The sequence below is a fragment of the Eucyclogobius newberryi genome, unplaced genomic scaffold (genome assembly GCF_026437365.1).
Source record: "Eucyclogobius newberryi isolate DKJ021-1_F unplaced genomic scaffold, fEucNew1.0.hap1 SCAF_6, whole genome shotgun sequence".
NCBI classification, from domain to species: Eukaryota; Metazoa; Chordata; class Actinopteri; order Gobiiformes; family Gobiidae; genus Eucyclogobius; species Eucyclogobius newberryi.
In genome coordinates, this window is record NW_027316278.1 from 27,801,316 (window position 1) to 27,821,133 (window position 19,818).

At 42.8% G+C, this 19,818-nt stretch overlaps 1 protein-coding gene across 1 annotated transcript in view; it reads right to left on the reverse strand.

The window, feature by feature from the left end:
- Positions 1–19,346, reverse strand: part of mapkapk5 (MAPK activated protein kinase 5) — a 23,843-nt gene extending 4,497 nt beyond the window's left edge. The window contains exons 1-12 of the mRNA XM_072433121.1: positions 18,763–19,346; positions 18,591–18,695; positions 18,215–18,288; positions 15,801–15,876; positions 13,435–13,532; positions 13,231–13,339; positions 6,394–6,483; positions 3,392–3,487; positions 3,241–3,321; positions 2,884–3,071; positions 1,973–2,093; positions 835–965 (exon numbers count right to left, since the gene is read on the reverse strand). Of these exons, the coding sequence (XP_072289222.1) occupies positions 835–965; positions 1,973–2,093; positions 2,884–3,071; positions 3,241–3,321; positions 3,392–3,487; positions 6,394–6,483; positions 13,231–13,339; positions 13,435–13,532; positions 15,801–15,876; positions 18,215–18,288; positions 18,591–18,626 (1,100 nt within the window). The 5' untranslated portion in view covers positions 18,627–18,695; positions 18,763–19,346. The remainder of the gene's footprint in view (positions 1–834; positions 966–1,972; positions 2,094–2,883; positions 3,072–3,240; positions 3,322–3,391; positions 3,488–6,393; positions 6,484–13,230; positions 13,340–13,434; positions 13,533–15,800; positions 15,877–18,214; positions 18,289–18,590; positions 18,696–18,762) is intronic.
- Between the last annotated feature and the right edge of the window lie 472 nt (positions 19,347–19,818).

Consider the following 19,818-nt stretch of genomic DNA (forward strand, 5'->3'; position numbering starts at 1 on the left):
AAAATTAAAAAAGGGGGATGCCAGAGCAGGATTCATTCGATATTTTGTCAATATAATATCCTTGTTGACGTGATGAGTATTTAAATGGAAAAAAATATATAAATAAATAACAAATTACATAAGAAACAAGCAGAGATTAAATTAGAGCTGGGTATTGCAGAGTACCTCACGATACAATACGTATTCCGATACAGGGTGCACTCGGAACTTGATACGATACATGATCCTGATTCATAAAAGTTGACTAAAATGACATTTTGATTATGTACAATAACAAAATCCATTAGAATTTCATGTTCACAATGTCCTTAATATCAGAATGCAACTGTCCTCAGATTAAGTCACAAATTCAGCTCCTCAGATTCGGCCTCGATGCAGCAGGCAGTAGGTTCAGAAGTGTAGAACTCAGGAATTTTTCTGGCTTTATTTGTTGTTTAAAAGTATCCGGATACGCATCTCTGTATCGACGCACGTATTGTCAAGAAGTCGGTCACGATATATCGCGATATCGATTTATTGAGTAAAGCCCTAGATTAAATCCAAGCTCCCAAAGAAACCGAACAATTCCTTCTAAGTTTAGAATATACATTTTTTTGGGGGTAACTTTATCGGCAAAGTCAGCAATTACTAATGACTAAATCAGCAAGACACTTTATTGGCTAAAACTAAGAAAAAAGACTATGTTTGAGTTCGGTTTAGTTCTGATGTACACTTGGTTTGGTCCTGCTCAGGTCCTGGTTTAGTTCCATGTTTGGTCACAGTTTGATATAGTGCGTGTGCAAATGTAATGACTTAAATGATTCAAATTGCTCGTCAATGTGAATAGCACTGTACCCGAGTAGTTTGCGTTTCCTGAGAATAGGGTTGTTGACAGAGTTGAGGGGCTTGAGGCTGATGTTGAGATCTTGTATCCTCATGTTGGCCAGCTGCTCTGCATGGGCCTGTTGGATACCTGCTACTACAGCCTGCGGACAGAAAGAGCAATGACACGCGCGAACACGGCGACACGGGCGAACATGGCGACACGGGCGAACACGGCGACACGGGCGAACACGGCGACACGGGCGAACACGGCGACACGGGCGAACACGGCGACACAAGCCTCTAGAAAAGCACGTTTCGTACGGCTTTAACGCAATCAAATTCGAACGGTCGCAAATGCTACGATCAGTGAGGCCAGTGCTTCTCAAACATGTCCTCCTGTACGCCTGCCAAAGTCTGGTTATAGACCCGTTTAACATCTGGTGGGAGGGCTGAACAGTTGATCAAGATTTAGTCGTTACTGATGGTTATCTTTTAGTAAATCAAGAGGTCATTGTCATTAAAAGTATGTGGTGTGGAGAGGACTTCAGACTTTGAGGAATATTAAAAGTGTTTTTATTTGATTAAATAAAATGTAATTTGAAAGAAGGTGGTAGAATATGACATTCGAGAGCAATTAACTTTAATCTGCTTTTTTGACATTTGAATACACCGTTTTCTCACACGTTTCTGTTTAAACAGTTTGGGTCAGATATGTCGGTGTAATCCCTCATTCGTCCAGGCGTGTTCCATAGTAGAAAAAGCTTCAGTTGTGGTCAGCGGGCGTCATACAGCCCGCTGACCATCACTTTTATGTCTTTTATAAAACACATGTGTTTTATAAAAGACATAAAAGTGACTTTAGCAGCTCATATTTCAGTCTCTAACGTGCTGATGCGTTTGCTTGAAAAGAGTACTATGAACTGAATCTGCTTTCTATAGCAGATTTTAATTATTTTTCTATAATGCGTGCCCTTTTTGACTTTATATACATGTTGTTTTATCATTGTTCATTGTTTTATGTTGCATCGAATCACCAAAGCAAGTTCCTATGTTTGTGAATTCTGTCTGAAAACCTTTTCATTCCGATTCTGATTCTGAATACGTCTCAGAAAAATGACAATAAAGACATTTTCCCCGCCTCGTTCAGCTTTAGTGGTTGAGCACGCACCTTATCCATCATCATCTGAGCGGATGGCAGCACGTTGTCCAAAGCCTCTGTGCAGTTGAGCCAGGGGTGGGCCAGGACCCCGTCTATGGTGAGTCTCTCCTCTGGCTTTACCTTCAGCAGTCTGTCAAAAGCGAACATGATTCATCAAATAGAAAAATGTGTATTCATAAAGTAGAAAAATGTATTCATTAAGTCGAAAAATGTGTATTCATCAAGTAGAAAAATGTATATCCATCATTAGGGTTCTGCAGTTAGTCTAATCTTAACAGAGTTTACAATTATTACTCTAATCGATAACAAAAATGTTGTGGTCAATCATATTCTATTCAGTCTCCTCGAGAAATAAAAAATTGACAGTACATAACGTTTCAAATAATATTAAGTTATTCGTACATTTTAGACCCAAATAATTGGTATTATGGTTTGTCTTCATAATTGAGCCGTTCTAATATCCATTGCCCAAAGTCATATTGAGCAGTAACATTGATATTCATTTAATTATATTGCCATAAAGACAACTGCGCGCCAGTTAATGCTAAATTAATTTGGGTTATTTTGTCTTTATTTTGATATCGATTTGTGGTTTAAATAATTTCTGCTATGCATTTATTTATTTTTTGTGATTGTTCATTCGTCACAGGGCTTTCTACCTTGTATATAAGGCAGCGAGGGCTCTGCAGACATTGTGGTTTAGAAATACAAACATTTGCCCACAAAGACATTGCTGTTGTAAAATAAACTGCCTTGAATGTATTTTTATTTGGGCATTCAATTGTTTTCTGTGTAAACTCTAACCTAGACAATGCCTCGGTGGCCTTTTCATGTCTTTGGTTGAAGGCACAGTAGCTTACGTTTGGTTTCTCAGAACAAATTTTAATTACAGAACTAGGTAGTAATTTAAAATGCCATACTTGCGCACAATGTCCTTGGCCATCTCGGAGATCTGGCTCCATTCATCTTCGGGAAAGTCGAAACTGCCGGTCATGATCTTCTTCCTCATGTCTTTAGGGATCGTTCGACTGTGGTGCTTTGAGTAAAACGGAGGATATCCACACAACATGACGTAGATGATCACGCCCAGGGACCACAAGTCACAGCTCTGAAGGCAAAGACGTGCACACCTTCAAATCTACACCCTTGAGTCTATCTACATGCGTCCTCAGCAGATCAATGCAAACAGCCAGGTTCAGCTGTGTTTGTACCGACGTTTCAGATTCATCTATTATCCATCTTTCTGGGATAATGTTTGTTGACAGTTGTTGCCCTACCTTGTTGTACGTATAGGGAGTGGGTGAGGTAGGTATTATTCCAGATTTTTCCTTCTGGTGTCTTCGTTGTGCCTCAAGTACCTGAGGAGAAGAACAAAAGCTCTTAAACTGTAGTTCCTGTGTTCATAAGAGTTGATTGGGCTCCGAGTACCTGAGGTGCTACATAGTAAGGAGTGAACTGAGGCGTCATCAAGTCTCCTTGGTCAATTTTGGCAAAACCAAAATCGCACAGCTTCACAGGGGCATCCTGGGAACAAGACCGTGAGAGTGAATTGAATGGTCGGCACATGAAGCGGTTATGGACTCAAAGAATATCAAGGCATTCCTCGTTGCTTTTTTTTACATGACGCAGCTATGAACAAATTCTTCACCAAATTTGACAGTGAGAGTAATGGCACGAATATGTCCGATGATGGTAGAAAAATATATCAAGACTATATCAAGATACATTTATACATCTATACTTATATAACAAAAATAACACCACATCATATTTTGGACCAAACTGAAACTGAACTACTAAAACTCAACAGCCCCGGAGGCCTGTACTACGGAGCTGGGTGAGTGGGTTAGATAAGATAAGATAAGATATTCCTTTATTGTCCCACATGGGGAAATTTCATTGGTGCAACGCAGGTAGATACAAAGGTAGATACAGAGGTAGATACAGAAGAACAGATCACTTATAGGAAGTCTGAAAAACACTTTCAGTAGAAGAGCTCCTATAAATAAATAAAAACTCCCATAGACAAATAAATAAATAAATACATAAATACCATTGCATGTGATCACGACAGTAATTGCAGAACTTCTGCAGGACACAGCTGTCCGTGTCATGTCTGAAGTCTGCAGTGTAAAGGGTGAAGAGAAAGGGCGCGAGGACAGTGCCCTGGGGCGCCCCCACACGGCAGGTCCGAGTGTCAGACACACAGTTCCGGGCTCTCACAAACTGGGGTCGGTCTGTGAGGTAGTCCAGGATCCACTCTGCCAGGTCATACTCCACACCAGCCGTCTCCAGCTTGTCCCTCAGGAGCAGCGGCTGGATGGTGTTGAAGGCGCTGGAAAGATCGAAGAACAGAATCCTCACAGAGCTGCCAGGCTTTTCCAGGTGAGAGAGAGAGCGGTGCAGCAGGGAGATGACGGCGTCCTCCACTCCGATGCCAGACCGATATGCAAACTGCAGCGGGTCCATGGCTGAGCTCACGGTGGAGCGGAGGTGGTCCAGGACTAGCCGCTCCAGTGTCTTCATCAGGTGGGACGTGAGAGCCACTGGCCTGAAGCTGTTGAGGTCTTTGGCGCGCGGTGTCTTGGGCACAGGTACCAGACAGGAGGTCTTCCAGACCTGTGGTACCACCCTCAGCTTCAGGCTCATGTTGAAGACATGCTCCACAACTCCACACAGTTCATCTGCGCAGGACTTAAGGAGCCTGGGGCTCATGTCATCAGGTCCTGCTGCCTTCCTCACTTTAATCCTCTTCAGCTCACTCCTCACCTGTGCTGCTGTGACAGTCAGTGGTTGGCAGGGGGACCGTGTGCTGGGGGGATGGGTGAGTCCAGGCGAAGTGGGGAGCTGATGGTCCGGGGCAGATAAGCGAAGAGGAACAGATGCAGGGCATTGTCCAGCTGTGGAAGAGGGAGCATGCAGCTGTGCAGGGGGAGGGGCGGGTGACCGATCAAACCTCAAGAAGTGAGCATTTAAATCATTCACCCACTGTAGATCCCCCTCTGTCTGGGCAGGGGGGATTTTGAAGCCCGAGATGGTTTTCAGGCTCCTCCACACTCCCTGAATGTTCTTTTGCTGCAGCTGCTCCTCCATCCTCCTCTTGTAGCCGGCCTCAGCCTGCCTGATCTTCCTCCTCAGCTCCTTCTGCACAGTCCTCAGCTCCTCCTTGTTCCCTGACCTGAAGGCTCTCTTCTTCTCCTTCAGCAGAGCCTTCAGTTCACGGTTAATCCATGGCTTGTTGTTTGGAAAACACTGCACCGTCCGGGAGGGAACAATGTTCTCAAAACAGAAGTTGATGTAGTCCGTGATGCACTCTGTGATGGTGTTGATGTCCTCCCCATGTGGGTCATAAAGCTCAGTCCAGACAGTGATGCTGAAGCAGTCCCTCAGAGCCTCCTCGCTCTCAGCAGACCACATCCTCACCTCACGGGACACCACAGGCTGCCTGCGCACGATGGGTTCATACACAGGCCTCAGATGTACAAGGTTGTGGTCCGAGCTGCCCAGGGGAGGGAGGGGGGAAGAGGAATAAGCCTCTTTGGTGTTGGCAAAAAACAAGTCCAATGTTCTATTCTCTCTGGTGGGGCAGGTAACATACTAGGTGTATGTTGGTAGAACAGAAGAGGGAGAAGCGAGGTCACTTCGAGGTTAACCCTTATTTGGCAATACCACTCGCTCCGTGACAACAGACCCTGAACTCAGAACCTACTCTGGACCAGGTTAAGTCCCTAAATATGCCACTCTTTGACCAATCAGAGACGAGAATCAATCTGCTGTGAGCAGAAGTATATTTATAAGACCGTACGAGTACGGTCTTATAAAGTCGAGGACTACTTACACATACTTAGCTTATGTAAGTGATTCCTAGAAGTAATACTCCCATTATATCAAATCCTGTTTTATACTGTATTACACTGTATAACAATAAAGGCATTGTACTCAATGTGTACAGATCTAAATACTATGTAATTAGCACATATTGTACGATCTGTTCAATCAAGTGACACTTTCACCTTATTATCTTTGTAAAATCATGTGATATGTTTTTTTGGGCATATGAAGTGTTCGTCATTGCCCATTGCTGTTTTTGAGTGGAAAACCAGCCTTACAACATACATGAGAGCATACAAGTGTAAAAAAAAATCTTTTGTATCTACCGGTATTTTCTGACCATGGATTTTCACAATGGAGCTGCAGGGGGCGCTTTATCGCAAGAGTCACTTAGTTCTGCTTTAAGCACAGGTGGGTAAAACCAAGACTTTAACAGGCTCAAACCAAGTCCACATCAGGACTAAACGGGGCTCAAAACAGACCAAACCATGTTGTTGCTGCTACATCATTGGGAGACTTGCCAAATAAAAAGCCAGAGCCAAAATGTGATCTGTATTTGATACAAATGTGATAACTGCAACGGCCCTACGCACACTTACCAGAGAATTGTCCTTAAAGAGCAGGTTCTCTGGCTTCAGGTCTCGATGTGCGATGTTTAAGAAGTGACAGTGTTCCAAGGCCTGACTGATCTGTGAACGGGAAGAGACGACACAGAAATGTATCACTGACAGTTTAGTACCGGAATATGCATTTCAGCAGTTACAAAAAGAAAACTGTGGCATTACAACTGTGTCAAAAGAAGTGTCTATGGAATTATTGCAAGATAATGGATGAACACAGGACTGCGGTGACGTCATTTCCGGTGAGTGTGTCGCGTTTTCAGAGCTGTTCGTTCTTAGAGCCTTTTACCGATTAATCCACGAATTATACACACTATTTACGCATCATATACACGAAAGTGAACGTTTGATTTCTCCGCAAACAATCCGGAGCCTCAAGCCGCTCGCTTTTCAGTATTTCGTGGATTAAAAAGCCCTCCTCACTCTCTAGCTCCAGCCTGAACTAGCCTAGCGTAGCCTAGCCGCTAGCGTCATGGCTGGATCTACCTTTACCTGTTTGAGCTGTCATATGTCGAGTCAGAACCCTGGCTCCTTCTCTGATGATAGGTGCGTGAAGTGCAGTGTAGTGGTAGTTTTGGAGGCCAGGGTTACGGAGTTAGAAGCGCGGATCCGCTGTTTAGAGGAGCTTAAGTCCAGTTATAGTTCGGTTTTAGCGCGAGGGCTACCGGACCGCGCTGCAGGGCGTAGCATTAGCATTAGCAGTAGCAGTAAGGCCGAGCTCAGCCCCTCAGCGTCTCCCGTGCAGCCGGGACTAGACCAGGAACAGAATAGGGACCAATTTGTGACAGTTCGGAGGGGACAAGGCGCTAAACGCCGAACCTCAGAGCGCCGTGAGCTTCACGTCTATAATAGGTTTTCTCCCCTCAGCGATCACACGCCCGCTGAACACACGAGAGAAACTCTTGTAATCGGGAGTTCTATTGTCAGAGACGTGAAGCTGCCAGCTGCTAGCGTTAGGTGTTACCCCGGGGCCAGAATGGGTGACATCGAAGGAAACCTTAGGATCTTAAAGCGGAGCAGGACCCGTTTCCGGCGAGTCGTGATTCACGCAGGCGGTAACGACGCCCGGCGGAGACAATCAGAGGTGCTCAAAGTTCAAGTAGCCGCGGTGTGTGACCTAGCGAAGTCGATGTCAGACACTGTAATATTTTCTGGTCCCCTGCCCAATCGGATCAATGCTGAATTGTACAGCCGTCTCTCAGCATTCAACAACTGGTTATCCAGATGGTGCCCTCAAAACAACGTTGTCTTTATTGATAACTGGAGTGCATTTTGGGGAAAGCCCGGGCTCATACGCAGGGATGGCATCCATCCGACTTCGGAGGGTACATCCCTATTAGTTCGGAATTTGACCGATAGTCTTAGTCGTGTTAAGTGACCATCTAGGGATGAGCCCCAGGTGCAGAGCAGCAGTTCAAGACGCTCCTCTGTCGCTGAACTCTCGCCCGTTCTGTTACATGTGAAGTGTTCAGATTCAAGACAGATAGAGACTGTGTGTGTCCCTCGTGTTCCTCGTACAAATAATGCCAAAAAGTCACATCTCAGAAAAAATATTTCAGGCGTCAGACCAAATAACTTAAGGAAAATAACAATCACAAATGACACAAATACACAAATGAATAAACACGTAAAATGTGGACTGCTAAACATTAGAGCAATTTCCTCCAAATCGCTCTTAGTTAATGAATTAATTAGTGACTATAACATAGATCTTCTAGCTCTAACTGAAACGTGGCTTCAACAAGACGACTACGTCAGACTAAATGAGTCCACCCTACCCACCCATGTTAACTTTCAGACTGCCAGGAGCACAGGCCGAGGTGGTGGTGTGGCAGTGATCTCACACTCAAGCCTACTTATGAGCCCTAAAACTAACAATGCATTTCACTCATTTGAAAGCCTTATGCTGTCGATCACATGTCCAAATATGAAAAACCAAAAAGGAGTTTTGTTCATAGTTATCTACCGACCCCCTGGTCCCTACTCAGAGTTTTTAACAGAGTTTTCTGACTTTATATCAAACTTAGTGTTAGCCTGGGATAAAATAGTTATAGTTGGAGACTTTAATATCCACGTGAACATGAGTGATGACGCTCTCAGTAATGCCTTCAGCGCCTTGTTAGACAGCATTGGTTTCACTCAGAATGTAAATAAACCGACTCACACTCACAAGAACACTCTGGATCTTGTCCTAAAGTATGGAACAGAGATTAGTGACCTCATTGTCCTCCCTCAAAACCCTATATTGTCAGATCATTTCCTAATTACCTTTCAGTTTATTCTTAAAGATCATCCAGTCCCACAAAATAAAGTTATAATGAAAAGGACAATATCTGAAAAATCTATCTCAAAATTCAAAGAAATAATAGAGCCAATATTCAGTGACATGTCATGTGATCCTGCTGAGAACAGCTTTAGTCCCAGTTTAAGTGATCAATGTGTCGACTTGACCATGAATTCTCTGAAGTCTGCTCTTGACGTTGTCGCGCCGTTAAAACAGAAGGTCATTAGGCCAAAGCGCGCCTCCCCATGGTACAACCAAGAACTGCGTTCACATAAACAAAGAGTTAGAAAGTTAGAGGGATTCTTTCGTCGCTCTCACACCGAAGAATCCCTAAAAGCATGGAAAAGTTGCCTGCTGTCCTATAAGCAGGCTCTGCGTAAGGCCCAAACCAGATATTATTCAAATCTAATAGAAGTCAACAAAAGTAACACTAAATTCCTTTTCAGCACTGTAGCTAGGCTAACAAACTGTCACAGTGCAGTAGAGCCCTCAATCCCAGCTACACTCAGCTCTGATGATTTCCTCCTATTTTTTAACAATAAAATAAAAACAATCAGAGATAAATTAGATGAAATTACCCCCGCTATTAGCCCTGAACTAGCCCAAGCTGTAAATCTAACGTCTCATATAAATCCACCTGTAAAGTTAGAAAGGTTCACAGCTGTTGATCAAGCAGAGATAACTTCAGCCATTATGACCCCATTCCAAGCAGACTCCTCAAAGACATTCTCCCCCTAATTATAGACCCTATTCTTAATATAATAAATACTTCACTCCAAAGTGGCTATGTTCCACAGTCCTTCAAACATGCAGTCATTAAACCTCTTCTGAAAAAGCCTAATCTAGATCCCGACCTATTGGTAAACTACAGACCTATTTCAAATCTTCCCTTCGTCTCTAAAATCCTTGAAAAAGTTGTAGTAAAACAGCTTTGTCGCCACCTACAGGACAATAACTTATTTGAAGTTTTCCAGTCAGGGTTCAGAGCCCACCACAGCACTGAAACTGCACTAGTTAAAGTCACAAATGATTTGTTATTAGCCGCTGACGATGGACTGGTCTAAATCCTGGTTCTGTTGGACCTCAGCGCAGCGTTTGACACCATTGACCACAACATTCTACTGCAGAGGTTAGAATGTGATGTAGGTGTTGGAGGAACAGCCCTCAGCTGGTTTAAATCCTATCTATCTGATAGGTTCCAATTTGTTAATGTAAACCAGAGCTCCTCACCAAGCTCTAAAGTAATTTACGGTGTGCCACAGGGTTCGGTACTCGGTCCAATTCTGTTTACTCTTTATATGCTGCCATTAGGCAACATTATCAGAAAGCATGACATTAACTTCCACTGCTATGCAGACGACACTCAGCTGTATTTATCAATGAAACCTGATCAGAGCGATCAAGTAGACAGACTTAGTACTTGTGTGAAGGAGATAAAAACCTGGATGACACTAAACTACCTGCTTCTTAACCCTGAAAAAACCGAGGTCATTGTGCTTGGCCCTAAGCATCTACGAGACTCTCTATCTGAGCAGATAGTCACACTGGACAATGTTAGTGTAGCCTCCAGTTCTACTGTAAGAAACCTTGGAGTCTTATTTGACCAGGAGCTCTCATTTAAAGCTCATATAAATCAAGCTTGTAAAACAGCCTATTTCCATTTGCGCAACATAGCCAAAATCAGAAGAATCCTGCCTAAAAGTGATGCCGAAAAACTTATCCATGCATTTGTAACGACTAGATTAGACTACTGTAACTCCCTGCTTGCAGCGTGTCCTAAAAGCTCCATAAAAAGCTTTCAACTGGTTCAAAATGCAGCAGCAAGATTACTAACAGGAACAAAAAGAAGAGAGCACATTACGCCAGTGCTGAAGTCTCTTCACTGGCTCCCCGTCGAGTCCAGAATCAAATTCAAAATTCTACTCTTGACCTACAAAGCCATAAATGACATGGCCCCATCCTACCTCAAAGATGCTATAGAACCATATCATCCAAACAGAGCTCTTCGCTCTCAGAATTCCGGCCTTCTGGTGGTCCCAAGAGTCTCTAAAAGTACAGTAGGAGGTAGAGCGTTTAACTACCAAGCTCCTATGTTATGGAATCAGCTCCCGACCCATGTTAAATATGCTGACACAGTCTCTTCATTTAAGTCCAGGCTTAAAACGTTCCTCTTCGAAATCGCTTATGGTCAGACTAGTTAGGAACAGAAACAGAAACCCACAGCTTTAGCTACGCTGCCCTAGGAGTAACTGTGCTGGGGGAAGTATGACAGCTTGAGCACTATCCTCTTCTTCTTCTGACTACTTATGCTATCAAACAATATTTATTTTTTGATTCCACTTGCAAATTGTTCACCGCCTTCTTTTCTTTCTCTCACTCCTGAGAACCTGTGGACCCAGATGCCCCTCCCCTGGTGAAGTGGTCCCTGCCCTGTGTGGACGGTCCCTCATCTGCCTGAGGAGTGGGTCCAGCTCGCCTCCGACGGTCCCTCATCTGCCTGAAGAGTGGGTCCAGCTCGCCTCCGACGGTCCCTCATCTGCCTGAAGAGTGGGTCCAGCTCGCCTCCGACGGTCCCTCATCTGCCTGAAGAGTGGGTCCAGCTCGCCTCCGACGGTCCCTCATCTGCCTGAAGAGTGGGTCCAGCTCGCCTCAGTCGGTCCCTCATCTGCCTGAAGAGTGGGTCCAGCTCGACTCAGACGGTCCCTCATCTGCCTGAAGAGTGGGTCCAGCTCGCCTCAGACGGTCCCTCTTCTGCCTGAAGAGTGGGTCCAGCTCGCCTCAGTCGGTCCCTCATCTGCCTGAAGAGTGGGTCCAGCTCGACTCAGACGGTCCCTCATCTGCCTGAAGAGTGGGTCCAGCTCGCCTCAGACGGTCCCTCTTCTGCCTGAAGAGTGGGTCCAGTTCGCCTCAGTCGGTCCCTCATCTGAAGAGTGGGTCCAGCTTAACTCAGTCGGTCCCTCATCTGCCTGAAGAGAAGGTCCAGCTCCAGTCTCCTCGTGTCCGTCTGTCCGTCTGTGAGAGTCGGATCTCTCCTTCACTGGAACTCCTCCAGGTTTCTACGCTTTTTTCCCAAAGAGGTTTTTTTTGTAGTTTTTCCTGGCCGAGAAGGAGAGTCTAAGGACAGAGGACCCTGGGACATCGTCCCTCGCCACCACAGACATTGTCTGACTCCATCGCCACCACAGACATTGTTGATTCATTTCTCCCTGTGGCCCTCAGAGGCAACTGTTGTTGTGATTTTGGGCCTGACAAAAATAAATTGATTTGATTTGATACAAAATGGTAACAAAAAGCTACACCAGAGTCAGTTTTTCTTTCACACTTGCACTGGTTTAGTCCTGGTTTGAGTTTAGTCCAGACGTAGACTTGCTTTAGTTTGTTCTAGTCCAGGTTTGAGATGTGTTGTAAAGTTTTAAGTGTGAATGCAACCATATTTTTTGTATCTTGTAATAATATTATGATAGTGTCTGAAACACCACTATAATTTATTTTGGCAAAAACACAATTATCGTGCGTCACATCTTTATAGAACATAAAAGTAGCTTGCAACGTCAATGGTAGTTTTCTTGAGATGCTGAGCTGTATTTTACAATCAATAGGTTGTGTTCATGTGACGTTACCACATTCTTGAATCCCTAGTTTTAAATTGAACTGGAGGAATTTGCTGTGTCAGATTCATATTTCTGTCATTACTGGACCTATCCACATGAAACTAAAATGACCACTAAGTTCAATGTCATCTCCATTATTGTAAATAAACAAAAGTGGAATTGTTTTCTCACAATAGCTTCAGGAAGCGGTGTCATTATTGTTCAACCTCAAAAAACTTTATTGTTGTAAAAGGACTTTAAATAATTTGAGGCATTCTCTAACAAATACCGTATTTTCCTATAGCTATAAGTTGTACCTTTTTCATAGTTTTGGCCAGGGTGCGACATATGTGATATTATTTGTTATTTTCACACTTTCAACCGCATTTCACATGAGGCCGCTCAAGGGCGCTCTAGGCTCTAAGCGATGCAGAAGAAGAATCTGCACTTCCTCTACCTCCGGAGTTTGTGGAGTTGTTTAGAAGTGACACAGAGGAAGAATAATTCAATGGATTTAGTGATTTGGGGTAATACTGATGCTTTGGTAAACTTGTTAGCATGTTCTTTATGCTATAGTTATCTGAATAACTGTTAATATGTTACGTTAACATACCAGACACTTACCACAGTTCGTTGTCTGTGCGTCATGTAGCTGAAGGTGTTATGTTAGCATACGCACACCTATTCACCATGTTTTCTAATCTGATACTCCAGAGCGACTTATATAGATTTTTTTTCTTCTCCATTAAGCATTTTTTGGCTGGTGCTACTTTATAATCCGGAAAATACGGTAGTGATAAGATTCAACCTTTGTGGATTGTGAGTAAACACTTCTTTCATTACTTCTGCCCTACATCTGAATGACATCTTCAAATCCAGACCGTGAACACGACCTATGGCAGTGTTAAGTCTGACATTCTATAAACTTGCATAAAGCCCCACCTGCTTCGTGACCTGGCTGGCCATCTTTTCCGTGAAATGTTTGTGCTGACTGATTCTGTGGAAGAGCTCCCCACCCTCCATCATCTCCATGACGATGAGGAGTCGAGCCCTGTGATGATGAAAACGACAGAGGAAATGACTAATAAAAACAGAAACAACAATAACATAATGCTGAATGAAATATGCTGCACTTTTTTTTTTTACCTGGGGCTGGACTCATGAGGGAACTGGACACTGTTGGCGTAAACCTCCAAGATCTGGACTATGTTCGGGTGTTGGGCACACATCATGTGGAGGCGCACCTGAAATATAAAGTTTAATACATAAAGACATCAACGCAAAAAAAAAAAAAGAAACAATGAATGTCCCTCTTATTGGAATCAGCCACAAAAATAACACATCTGATAGAAAACTGTTATCGTTGCGAGTTTGAATCCCGACTAAGACAATCTACTGCATGTGCTCCCTTCTATCTCATCCCCCATTTCACACCATCTTTCCTAAACAAGCCTACGGGCCAAAAATCTACTACTGCAGAACACAGAAATAAACTTGAATAAACTTTATTTACAAAGATAAATGCAGTACCATATTTTCCGCACTATAGGGGAGCACTGGATTATAAGGCACATTAGAGGCATAATGGACGATTTTTCGCCGATTTGAGAACTCGCGTGGAAGCAGAAAAAGGCCTAGACGTGCGTTTGTTTATTAGCGCGACGGATTGCATCTCTTGTCTCCATAGATTTCTGTCTCTTCTGAGCCAGCTCGAACTGTCTTTTCTCTTAAAAAAAAAATCTGTCTTAATTTTGTCCTGTACACTTAGGGAACTATATTATGATAGATCCATGTGCTTAGAAACGCGGAAACGTGCTGCTCAGGGGGACGAGCCGCAAGCGGCTGCAGGTGAGCGGTAGGTGCGTTCTATGATTGATACGTGGCAGGACTAATCGGCAGTCCACGCCACGAGGAAATAAGACTCAGATTTGGCGCCAAAAAAATCGTCCATTCAACCTTTAACCGAAACAAGACGTGTACCACACAAAATCGCTTTGAGGTCAGTAAGCACAATCAGAATAATAATCCATATATAAGACGCACTGTCGTTTGAGAAAATTAAAGGCTTTTAAGTGCACCTTATAGTGCGGAAAATACGGTATTCCCCACAGCTTGTCTGACTGTCACAATTTTCTTTTGTGTAAATGAAATGTTTGGTCTGAATAATGACATACTGTACATATGTCACAATGTCATGATCAAAAAACAAGTAAAGCATCAATTTCAATCATATCAATTAAATGTGCGAGTTGAACACATACCAGCAACATTAGAAGAGGGTACCTTCTGACATATTAACAAGAGGGTACCTTCTGACATATTAACAAGAGGGTACCATCTGACATATTAACAAGAGGGTACCATCTGACATATTAACAAGAGGGTACCATCTGACATATTAACAAGAGGGTACCATCTGACATATTAACAAGACGGTACCATCTGACATATTAACAAGAGGGTACCATCTGACATATTAACAAGAGGGTACCATCTGACATATTAACAAGAGGGTACCATCTGACATATTAACAAGACGGTACCATCTGACATATTAACAAGAGGGTACCATCTGACATATTAACAAGACGGTACCATCTGACATATTAACAAGACGGTACCATCTGACATATTAACAAGACGGTACCATCTGACATATTAACAAGAGGGTACCATCTGACATATTAACAAGAGGGTACCATCTGACATATTAACAAGACGGTACCATCTGACATATTAACAAGAGGGTACCATCTGACATATTAACAAGACAGTACCATCTGACATATTAACAAGAGGGTACCATCTGACATATTAACAAGAGGGTACCATCTGACATATTAACAAGAGGGTACCATCTGACATATTAACAAGAGGGTACCATCTGACATATTAACAAGACGGTACCATCTGACATATTAACAAGAGGGTACCATCTGACATATTAACAAGAGGGTACCATCTGACATATTAACATTACTTATTAAAGTACAAATATTATACATTGTTTGTATTGTTATCAGCCTTGAATAATACACTGGAAAGTGTTCTTGGAAATGCTAGGCAGCCACACAGTTGTTCTGTGCATTTCTCATTTCTATTCTAAAAAACAGCACAGGAGTCACGTCAAAGATGGAGAAAACGTCAGACATCGGGGAAATTCAGAAAAGTGTTTATGATGATCGCCGGGGACAGGATATATTTCTCAAACTAGCATGAATGAAGCTAAATGCTACTCCAGATATGTTTTTGATGAGGGAACAATGTTAGATTCAAAGCTCCAAAAAGTCATTTCTGCATGACACGTGTCTTTTAAGTAGGAAAGAGGGATTGTGGTTAATATCTCTGTAACTACTGGGCCTTTCTCCACTTGGACTGGCCCATGTTAAGGGTGTGCAAAGTACGGACAAAGGGAGCGTTTATAAGTAACACAAACAGGCCACAGGACAAAGCACACGCACAAGGCCAAAGACAACACGCATCAATCAGCAGCGGACAGTGCGCTCCCTCACCTCATTCCTTGCCTTGGGTCGGTCGATGAGGATCTTGAGGGCCAGCCGTTCCTGGGTTGACTTTTTCACACATACTCTGAAAGGGAGACAGACAGACAAAAAAACAGACCAGGATGAACCACTCTGTGTCACTGGAGATATAAGTGATCGATAGAGTCCAGTGATGGTCGGTTTCTTTCATAAACGACTACATTCAATACAAGGTGCCAAGCTTGTGAAGGACATTAGCTACTCCTAAAAACCGCAGTGAGGCGAGAGGGCTAACTGCTGTGCCACCATGTCGCCGAAGTAAATAATTATGCACAATTACCACAACATCAAACTTGACCGTGCTAAATTTGCTGCTTTATCAATCTATTGGTATGAAGTATTTGTTGGTTTAGTTACAATTTAGTCTTGCTGCTTTTTTAGAGAAAAGAAACTTGTTTGTTTTATTTGTTTATTTAAAATGGGACTGTGTATATTAATTAACCTGATCCCATGTAAATATGACTGATTTAGCCACATGGCAGGTTGATGTTGGGCACTGCCACAAAACAACTGGAGTTTAGATATATACACCGTTTCAATCATTCAAACATGTTGGTGTAATCCCTCATTCGTCCAGGCATGTTCCATAGTAGAAATAGCTTCAGTTGTAGTCATCTGGACTCAGTTTGAAAAATTAGACGTTTCGACTCTCATCCAAGAGTCATTGTCAATAAAAGAATTTAGATCGAGAACTCCGATATTAATACTGTTCTGTGGTAAGACCCACCCATTGGGCGGAGCCTTCCTGAAGTAGAAAGAGTTGTTAGTTTCAACAGAAACTCCCCCTTGTATCTACCGAGGTAGCCTATTCAGACAAAGACAAAGAGGATTCTAATAGCCCATTAAGATTCTGAATAGGCTACCTCGGTAGATACAAGGGGGAGTTTCTGTTGAAACTAACAACTCTTTCTACTTCAGGAAGGCTCCGCCCAATGGGTGGGTCTTACCACAGAACAGTATTAATATCGGAGTTCTCGATCTAAATTCTTTTATTGACAATGACTCTTGGATGAGAGTCGAAACGTCTAATTTTTCAAACTGAGTCCAGATGACTACAACTGAAGCTTTTTCTACTATCATTCAAACATGTATATTTCATAAACTGGCATAAGTGGTTGTCATAGTTGTTCAATTTACAATATCAAAATAAAATGTGGTTTCTTAATGGAGCCTAGGACTGGCCAATATGACAACTTAAATTGATCCTTAATCATTTTCAAGTATATTCTTCCTGGTCTGTGGCAATACATTTCCAAGGCGCCTTACTCATTCACACCCTTCCTAAACTCTGCTCTCATACAGGAGCTTTACCGAGAGAAACACTCGGCTACGACCAAAGTTCACTTACTGGAAATTTAGAGCGACATAATGAGTCAGTCAGAGCTGGAGAGTCGAGAGGCACGTGAATGCGAGGGGTGAGCGAGGGGTGAGCGAGGGAGGGGTGAGCGAGGGGTGAGCAAGTGAGGGGGGAGCGAGTCAGAGGTGAGCAAAGGGTGACAACATCAATGTAAGGCTATTGGGCCCTCAGCTTGTGAATCAAATCAAAAGAAGGAGGACAAGTATAATGTGAAGGGCTGAGTAAGAGTTACCAGAATGTCAAATGATGACTCACAAGGTCAAGTAACGAACATAGCATGACACAAACCGGAGCAGCTCATTTATTAAGAGATACAGAGAGAAAATAGCAGTTCATCATGTTTTTAGGGTTAGGGTTAACTTTGACACAAATCATCCTAGTTGTTTTCTTATGTGTTGCGTCAATCAGTGAAAACAGACTGATTAGAAGATTCAAAATATGAATCTAGTCTTCTTCGTAGAGCAGTCTAAATGTTTAATCTATGTCAGAGAAGACAGCGTCACTCAAAATGATCTGTGCATGTTTATCCACTTGTAATAATTACAGCTTGAGCACAGAAAACACAAGGTTCTCAAAAGTAAATCATTTTTTCAAACCTGCAAGAATCCTGTTTTTGGTAAAGAAAACAGTCTAATTGAGAAACATTATCTCTTAAAGCTCAAACCCACAGGACGAGGATGTATTTAACTCTTTCTGGCTGCTGCGCTCACAAACTCTTTGGTTGATTGTTAATATTCACGTGCATTAGATGTGTAGATCAGCTGCACCAGAATGTAAGCGTTAAAGTTGAGCAAAGATACAGGAATCCTAAGTCTCTGGTTTTGGCATTAGCTTTGCTGTTTGACCCATTAAAAACCCAATACATTTTGGTTAAGAAAATAGTATTAACGTTTCAAACAAGTAAAATCTGTTATGACATTTCACAATAATGTAATAAGGAACAAGAAGCCTCGATCTTAATGTTTGCTCAATGAACACCACATCACTTTCTAGCAACAGATATTTGATGAAAGCCTTCCCAACTCACCGTACAGGTCCACTGATGCCAGCGCCTAACTTCTGTGTCCAGTTTATGTTGTACTCGTCCAGAATGGAAGTCTCCTGTCAGAAAAATAAAAATATTATAGGCTTTCTTGATTGTCCTTATAGAATATATAAAACAAAGTCCCTTCCAAGCCCCATTAAAAATACAACTAAATTAAGAATGACTTAGTGGTCATTTAAATTGTTTATTTTCCCATTCTTCTTGGTCAAAAAAATATTAGTTTTATTTGTACAATATGGCATGAAGATACAGTATCCAAGTACAACATGATAAAGTGAAGCCACATTTACATATGAACAATGCAATGACTTATAGTGACATTATCTGTACCATTAAACACGTTAAAGGGTAAAAGTACCTTAATAAACTTGTCTGCGTTGTTATCTTCCGACATCGTTTGAAACTTTGGACAGCTGATGACCCACTTTATGTGTGTGTTGGACTGTTGCCACTGAAAACAAGGCTGTGGGTCCGAACTTAACAAAGTGTTATTATTAGCCGGAACATTTCACGGTTTGTAAAAGTCCGACGTGGCTCTTCTCCCACTCGCTCTTCTGATGGTCTCGATCCGAGTGTGGGGACCATGTAGTTCGAGGATCCTGTCCCACGAGACACAAGAAAAGACAAGAGTGCGGACGAGCACACTGGCTTGACTCGTATTATTCTCGTCAGAGCAGAGAAGTTTTGAAGACGCCAGAGATTCCCTTTAGCTTTCTCATGAGCGGGACGGTCGATGTCACTCCATGATTGAAGACTGACGATACCGCTGTGATTAAATGACAGTCACATCAAGGCAGAGTTGGACGAGTACACAAGGAGAGGTCCGCTACAGGGGGCACACTGTGTTCCCTTAAACAGAAACGCAGGGAAGCCTTTTATGTCAAAGAGCCTTGGCTAACGCCATCGGGCTAACGCGGCAGCAACTTTGCCTTCGACACTTCCTCGGCAAAACGAAGACTACGGTCCCTCAAACGCAACGTGACATCCCGCTATGACTGAGCACTTGTACCGGTGACAAACGGGGGAAATGAAGCTTTTCTCCGGGCTGGTCGAGCACTTCACGTCCCTGTGCTACATTTGCTAATCCCAGTTTGCCAAAGGAGTCTCGACATTACGCTATAGTAGACCGAGGCAACGCCTGTTTGAAATTATAACAGGGGAAAGCGTTATGTCAATGGCATTTAACACACAACAAATGGCACTGTGTAGCTACAAGGGCCATGATTATGTCATATTTCAAATTTTAACAGAACGGTCTGTTAATTACTATAAGCGAACAGTATGCGTTATGCTGGCCCAAGTGGTGTATAGAACTCTAGAAAAATCATTATCATGGCAACTATGGCTCTATTAGTAACCAACGTCCAGTTCCAGCAGCCATTTTCTGACTGTAAAATTCTACTCAAGAATTACACTTTTCTCTCTTACTTTGATCATTGGGAGGGATTTAAAACATGTTAAAACAGTTATCTGTTTCTATTATTATACTTATAAGATAAGATAAGATATTCCTTTATTGTCCCACATGGGGAAAATTTCATTGATGCAACGCAGGTAGATACAGAGGTAGATGCAGAAGAAAAGAA